At 39.3% G+C, this 8,115-nt stretch overlaps 2 protein-coding genes across 2 annotated transcripts; one reads left to right on the top strand and one right to left on the bottom strand.

Moving 5' to 3' along the window:
- Positions 1-234: 234 nt before the first annotated feature.
- Positions 235-1,792, bottom strand: ly97.3 (lymphocyte antigen 97, tandem duplicate 3). The gene is made up of 4 exons (XM_034105078.2): positions 1,703-1,792; positions 1,315-1,383; positions 850-972; positions 235-512 (listed from the first exon to the last, which is right to left on the bottom strand). Exons 2-4 carry the CDS (start codon positions 1,361-1,363, stop codon positions 406-408), a joined length of 279 nt encoding a protein of 92 aa, XP_033960969.1. The 5' UTR covers positions 1,364-1,383; positions 1,703-1,792; the 3' UTR covers positions 235-405.
- Positions 1,793-3,231: 1,439 nt separating this feature from the next.
- LOC117462609 (gamma-crystallin N-A-like) lies at positions 3,232-5,258 on the top strand. Its single transcript, XM_034104881.2, has 4 exons — positions 3,232-3,252; positions 3,452-3,700; positions 4,193-4,338; positions 5,033-5,258. Exons 1-4 carry the CDS (start codon positions 3,232-3,234, stop codon positions 5,166-5,168), a joined length of 552 nt encoding a protein of 183 aa, XP_033960772.1. The 3' UTR covers positions 5,169-5,258.
- The last annotated feature ends 2,857 nt before the right edge of the window (positions 5,259-8,115 follow it).

Below are 8,115 nucleotides of genomic sequence, written 5' to 3'. Positions count from 1 at the left end.
GAGAAATATTTCCATCTGTGATAGGTGTCTAACAAAGATTAATGCGTTTGGGCACTTTTTTAAGGACGCTTAAGAAAAGACCACTACAAAAACACAACTTGATAAAAATAAAACTCATGCCTTAACAGGAACCGTTTAACTTCAGAAGGTAATATTAGCAGGTAGACTTTGTATTTGACTTCCAATATAATTACAAAATGTTATAGATTTCCAGGCATAACAATGACAAAATGATCCTTGTCAAACATGTTTATTTTTCAAGGGAACAGGTTGATAGAACACATTTTGTTCTTCTCAAAGTAGCCGCTTTGAACCCATACATGCATTCACACCTTGGAGCAACTTTCAGCTGTTGGCAGGATTCACTGCCTTTAGGTGCCTTGCTCAAAGCCAAACATTACATTTTTATAAGGTGTTGCACATGTCTTCGATACAGCAGTTGATATCGATGTAGGAGTTCATCTTCAGCATGTCACAGTCTTGAAGAGCCATGCATTTCTGGTATTGGCCATCTAAAAAAGGGGAAAAGGTTTTAACAAAAAACGTTTCCTTCATTATATAAGAAGCACCGCACTTTGATATATTTACATAATGTCCAAACATTTTACAAACTGTTTCAGTTAATTGACATGCGACTGACTACATGTTACAATGGCGCCAAAAGAGGCCTTAAGCTATTTTCTAAATGCATTAGTATCACCACCACCATGACCCTCTGATTTGTATACAGTGGTGTTCTCGTCCAACTTGACTGATTCACAGCAAAGATAATATTCACATGTTATATTGGTTAACTGAGTCCATGTACTTGTTATTGATAGAAGAGTTTCAACGTGTTGAAACACTCACGTGGGGGTGTGAGGAATCTGGTAGCAGCGCAGGCATCCTTCCCTGGTTTACACGTCTCCACACTGAGATCACAGGTTCCTCCGGCCAGTTTGGAGATACAGTGGTGGCAGTCAAGAGTCTCACCTAAAAAAGGACATAAGCAATATTTCAAGTGTTTCTGATTTGTTTCTCTAATAATTCTGTAGGAATCCTAGCCCAATAAGCAAGTGGAATGAAATGGATTGAAAAGGTAATTAGTAAGGTTTAATCTACTTAGATGTTAAATGTGTGTGAAGCCTCAGGTATACTGCTCTCACATGTAATCATTTCATTTCTTAGATATGACTCCTATAAACTGCTACTAAGTGTCTGACAGGTCTGCTGAGATTATTTCTGTACAGTAAAGACAAAAGGAGAAAGCAGACGTCTCTGTTGCACAGCAGCAGGGCTTGTGTTTATTCAGTGGAGAATGAGTGACAGACGCACCAGCTGTGAACAGCAGAGCGACGGTTAAAGCCAACACCAAGAACTTCATTGTTCTGTTCAATACTGCAGCTGTTGAAAAATAAAGCACATATTTGATTATGTATACAGTACCTGCAGTACTCTGGATATTATGGCATTTGCATTGACATTACTCCTCCTGTAAGTCTTTTTATTGTGAGTGTATCTCATGATTTAAGGATTTAAAATATATACATAAATAGAATTCGGTTCAAAGACAGGTGCGTTAGCATGCATGCACAGAGTCATGGAATCATTAAATAATAGCAAAACATGTATAATCAATATTGAAATATATGAAAAACATTTCAAAGTGTTAAATAAATGTCATAAATAACAAAGAAAAAAGGTTTAATGTAAGTGTGCATACCTTGCTGATTCTTCTGTCTCGGTTTCTGTCAAATACTGAGATGTATTCATCCACCTCTTTTTATACTCCTGGTCCCATGGTGTTTCTCTGTTAAGTCTATATGCTTAGTCTCACCCAGCCTGGCACACTGTGTTCAGGGGTTAAAGTTAGCAAATGCACATATTCCCGCATTGTGCAAGAGCCGACCACCCTTTGTCTACTTCTATTCAGTCATTTATGAGTCTTTCGCAAACATTAATATCTGCTTTTGTCAGAGGTGCAGAGTTAGCTGTATTCGAACCTTAGGAGGACAGGAGGATATTATTGAAGGACACAGTATGTTTGCTTTAGGTGGATTATGTCTGACCTATATGAGGTGTAATGCCTGCAGCTCGGTGCTCTCACTAACCTCGGCTTCAGACTCGTGAATTGCCTCTATGCAAGGCCTGAATGGACTTGAATAGCACTAATGGAAGAAGATGAAATACTGGCACTCCTGCTCAACTGTTAAACACTTGAAATAAATGTCTCTAACTCTTGGAGAGATGCTTCATGAAAGAAGTTTTTTCTTTGGTGCTAAAGAAATGTGAACTCAATTTTCCTACGTGCCTCCAATCCACCAGTGTCTGGGTGAAAAACGCAGCTAATTATTTTCAAAAATATGTTAAAAATCTATTATCATATCTCTTTTTGATGAATTTCTTTTAAAGAGAAGAGGCCTACTCAAACAAACTAACATATTTTTATTTTTGAGTGAAATACTCACAACCAACACAACACCCATTTTATGGCCTTGATTGACAGCTTTAATGTGAAAACCAAACCTTGTTGGACTTTCTAATCTCAAAAGACCCATTCCAGTGCACTGAATCATTTGAATGTGTGTGTTTTATCTCCTCTCCATGCCACTTTGGAAAGAGAGAGGGGGCTGAAATCGTGCAGTACATGAAAGACATGTTTTTATCTGTTTTGTATCCTGCTCCACCTGTCTTACCTTAAAAACTGCTGCTCTTTGATGCTTTAACGGTGGGAAATTGTCATGGGTCAAGGTCTAAAGTATCCAGGGATTGTGCACAACAGAGAGTGAGCTGGAAAAAAAGCTGGAGGAAAATCTGTTTCGGAGTATCATTCAGATCTGCTGCCATCAAAACTCAGACATTAACTAGGACCACACCTTTTTACATTTTCCCAGTTACTCACACAAGTTATCAGAAGGTGGATTTTCTTATGTGCACTTTGTCCTTCCACCTCTGATTTCACTTCTTTCTTTGTTTTCCTGCTACCACCACCCAAATAGCATTCTGCAACATCACTCCCAAAGCCCAATCATAGCAGAATCTCTCCCCTTCTATTGTTTGGTCCAACCCAAAGAGCCAAACTACAATATCAGCAGTGGCGCATGTATGGGAAACTGTCCATGTGGCAAAATGTCTAAACCCCCCATTGTTGTGCCTCTGCCTCGCGATACCGCCACACTCCCTGTTGTCCATATATATCTGGGAGGCCAAATTTTTCCACTTAGACTTGTTTGGAACAGCTAACAGTGGAAAATGTCTCAGTACTCAGGAAAGGTGAGTACCACAACAGAGGATGGCAGTGAAACTAAATCATGTTACGGCACACAAACACATTTCAACTTCAAAGGCAGTTGAGATAGCTGATCCAACTTCACATTTTAAATGTTGAGTGGCACTTTGACAATAGATCTTTACGACTTTTTCCATTCCAGTATCCGTTTAATATTTGAATCTCCACTGCTTTAACAAACAGATCGTGTTCTATGAGGGGAAATGCTTCACCGGGAGGAAGCTGGAGGTCTGCAGCGACTGTGACAACTTCCAGGACCGTGGCTTCATGAACAGGGTCAACTCTGTCCGTGTGGAGAGCGGGGCCTACGTCTGCTATGACCACCCAGACTTCAAGGGCCAGCAGTACATTCTGGAGCACGGAGAGTACCCCGAATTCCAGCGCTGGAATGCCCTTAACGATCACATGGCCTCCTGCAAGCCAATCAGGATGGTAAGTGTGTGTGTGTGTGTGTGTGTGTGTGTGTGTGTGTGTGTGTGTGTGTGTGTGTGTGTGTGGAAAAGACAGAGACAGAAAGACCCCAGGGACAGACACATATTTGTTGTTTTTTTAAGGCTGGCACATGTGTGGCCCCATTTGTGCACTTCTGTTTTTCCAATTACTGCAGAATGATTTCCTATAGGTTTATAATAACTCAGAAATAAGTGTGTTGGCGTACATAGATAGCTTGTAGGTCTTCACATCTCATACATTAACGCCATCAGCTGAAAGAAAATCACATATTTAAAGTGCACTTGAGACGTATTGTAGAGCGTGGGTTTTACATATTACCCTCCGTGAACATTTAATCTGTAGATTTCTATAGGATGTGTTGGCTTATACAACACAGTGCTTGTCTTATAAAGACCTTGGTTCTATGCAATGAGTTGAAGTTGACTATTTTTGCTAAGAATCAGTGAGAGGGCATGTTTTTATCCTCCACAGCATGGAGAGCACTACAGGATGGAGCTGTTCGAGGGAGACAACTTCACAGGCCAGTGTGTGGAGCTGTGTGAAGACTGCCCCTTCCTGCAGGCTCGTGGTCTGACCAAGAGCTGCGTCAACTCCGTCAAGGTTTATGGAGATGGAGCGTAAGTATCTTTGAAGCAGGGAAACAGTTGGTCAGAGTGTTTTAACCTGCTCAGAAAACTTACAAGCACCAACATGTGCATTTTTAAAGGGTCAGTTCGCCCCCAAATAAACATTTGAAAGATGTATTTATTAGTTTTGACACCTTTTTATCAGTAGATTCACACTAACCACTTTGTTTGCTTTTGGGTGTATTGCATAGCTTTTAATGTTGCATTAGACATTTTTCAGCAGCATCACTTTCTAGACAAAGTGTCCTTGATACTCTGTCAATGTCTGAGGATAATTCAGAGTAAATGAGAGAGGCTTAAAAAACTAAATTATATTAACCAACATTGTTTTGGAGGAGGGCTACTAGGTGGTGTGCCCCAGTGGCCAAGACACTAACCATGTACCAGTTGCATCTACCCTCACTTCTTTTCTCCTATCTATCGACCAACACTCTATTAAAGACTTAAATTGCCCCACAATAAAATATATAAAAGAAAATATGGTTTTATCTTAGAGTTGGCTGTCTCAGATCTTAGGGAAAACGATAAATCATCTACATAGCTATAAATACAAGATGTATGACAGACAATATGTTTTAATATTTTGGCCCTTTAAACTCTAAACATTGATTTTAGTCAGATATCACTGTCATACATGTATTATATTTAAATATATGTTAATGTTTTTAATCATTTCCGCAAACAGCTGGGTGATGTATGAGGAGCCTAACTACCGCGGACGCATGTACATCGTGGAGAGAAGAAACTACAGCACCCACATTGAGTGGCAGGCGGAGAACGCCAGCATCCAGTCTGTTCGCAGGGTGGCCAACTACTTCTAAAAGCCCCTCACAGTCACAGGCAATGTGTCTGCGAGCGTCAGATCATCAACTGAGGAAAAACACACCCCACTGTCAAGTAATCCCATGCTGACTCTGTGGGGCAGTAAAATAATAAAAGATGAAGAAAATGTTTGACATTGCTTGTTCCTTTTTTATTTTTGTACTGAATTATTCAAAGGTTGTAATAGTGATCTGACACTATCGTCAATCTTATTTCCATTGTTTCCCTGTTTGAAACTCTTCACTTAACTACCACACTACAGTGTAGAAATGGCTGCAGGCTATGACTCAGGTAATTGCTGCCTCTTATGCACCATAACTACACAACTAATGGAGCCATTACCAAGTTAAATGAGATACTCTGAATCCACTGAACACAGATTAATAGAAAGCTATAGTGGCATTTTAAATATTCAGAAGGGAAATAAAATGTTTTTTTAATGCTAAAACTAAAACGTTAGATATTAGACGCTTTTATTCAAAGCGACTTCAATACTGTGGGCAATCCCCACAGGAGCAATGTGGGGTGAAGTGTCTCGCCCAGGGACACAACGACATGCTAACTGCAGTGAGCTTTGAACCTGTGCTCCCCTGCTCCGAACACCTGATCCGAACACCAATGTACTAGTCCACTATGCTCTTTCCCTCAGGTGTGGCAGACAGCAGTAAACAATAAAAATGGTGTGGTCTCCGAACATATACAGTGTATAAATCAAGAGTGAAAAAGGGATATTGGACAGGTTGAAGCTGTATCTGCCCCAGGGAGCTCTGCTACCACCTAGTGTCATTTATCTATTTTACTGTGAAGCCCTGCCGCTCACCTCAGGGGGTTTTCAGTGGGTCACAATAGGGACTTGCAACCTCATTGTCACAAACATATGAAAAATACCCAGATTTTGCAATTCTTCTGTGGATGAACTAAGATTACCAAAATAAAATAAACAATAGTTCTGAATTATGTATTAATTAAAGGAGCACTATTATACAAATGTTCAGGTTCATAATTGTATTTTATGCCTCTACTGTGACATGCTTACATACTTTAATGTTCAATTATTTTTCTCATACTGCCTGTGCTGCAGCACCTCTTTTCACCCTCTGTCTGAAACCAGAGCCCAGTCTTCTCTGATTGGTTAGCTGGCCGCCTCTGTTGTGATTGGTCAGCTGCTTAGAGATGTCCTGCCCCTTAATCTATCATCTACAATGTGTCGGAGAGCTAGCCAATCGGGCAGTAAACGCTTGAGTACAATCAAGCATTTCACGCAAGGTAGTTACTCCCTCTGGAGGGAACAGAGGGATTTTAGCCTTTGCAGACCATTTAAATGCACAAAAACCTCACACTACAGGAAACAGAAAACCCTAATAGGGCCTCTTTAATGTTGTCCATTCAGGGTTGATCTGAATGGACATGTGTTTATAATATGCAGTATAAGCAGTAGCAGACTGCCATAAGATATCTTAAACAGGCTTTTACAACATTATTAGCTCATAGTTTCATGTTTATTTATGCCCCAATGCATCATTTCCCCTGTGCTCTTATTCTTTTGGGAATGTCTGTGACCATAAGACCTTTAATGAGCACTCATGTGCTTTCTCTTCCAAATGTCATGACAACAGAACACCTATCTTTACAACATTTTGCTCATGGCCTCTATCGAGTTACAGGGTCAATATGGGATGGCTTAATGAGGAAATGCTTTGTCTTGAGTTACACTCAGTGGCACTAGTTTAAGGGCGATTACCTATGTCTAACCTTATTCCTGAGCCATTTACTCCATGCATTGTCTGGGTGTCACCAATATGCCATTAGTCTGGATGTCAAAGATGAGAAAGGAGAGAAGGAAACTGTGAGCAAGCCTTAATGGCATTTTAACAATGTTATTGCTGATTTTCTATAATGATGGCGTTTATTTTTTTGCACAAAGGATTACCGTTTTGAAAGAGCGTGTCTTAGATACTATGCAAGGACAAACTATGTGCAATGGTATTTTACATCCATAGATGTCCATTTCATTTCAATAAAAAACTTGATTATTTGCTCTAATGGAGCTGTGCATTTCTCTTAAGTGGGGGGATTACAAAAGAAAAGCATACCAAATGAGAGGAAATGACTTAAAGCTTAACCTTTTTAAAGGAATCACTTAAGTGGCTGTCTGTTGGCTGCATGGTAGACTTAGGAGTCTGCAGTCTGACCGAACTTTGTCACTAAGTCTGTGTTATTTAGCAATTATCAAGAGAACAAGGCAAACTTATAAAATAATACTATGGAAGAGATTGGGGAAGAACGTTGTCACACATTTCCTGTTTTGTGGTAATATTACAAATGCAAAGTGATTCATTATGAGCCACGGTTTGGCTCTATTTTGGTTGTGCTATGTAATAAATATTTTATATTTAAGACCCATAGGCTGGCAGAGAAATAAGCAATTAGAACGAATTTATTTAAAATAGCATATAATGTATCCTGTTACTCCAAATTAGGTCAGCTATTTTTAGCAGTGCCACTAATGCATAAAATATCATTCAGATAGAAAAGATCCTCAGAATTGATTATACTCTTTGTGGGGCTGAAAAACACATTTATTACACTGATACACTGGGTTTTCTTTGGAAGTTTTTCCTTGTACGATGTGAGGGTCTAAGGACAGAGGGTGTCGTATTGTCATACTGATATTCTGTACACACTGTGAAGACCACTGAGACAAATGTAACATTTGTGATATTGGGCTATATAAATAAACATTGATTGATTGATTGATTGATACAGATAAATAGATATAATGGATTGTGTTATGTAACTATTGAATTAGCTCGGACACTTTAAATTAGTAAGTACTGTGTATTGGTATACTGCAAATACAATTAAAACATAATACCGATAGATTTTTTTAAGAGGCTAAAAATATCGCACTATCCTATTTATAACGAGTAGAATAATGAGACATTT

Source organism: Pseudochaenichthys georgianus, chromosome 17, assembly GCF_902827115.2.
Source record: "Pseudochaenichthys georgianus chromosome 17, fPseGeo1.2, whole genome shotgun sequence".
Lineage (NCBI taxonomy): Eukaryota > Metazoa > Chordata > Actinopteri > Perciformes > Channichthyidae > Pseudochaenichthys > Pseudochaenichthys georgianus.
This window is presented reverse-complemented; position numbering and strand designations above follow the sequence as displayed.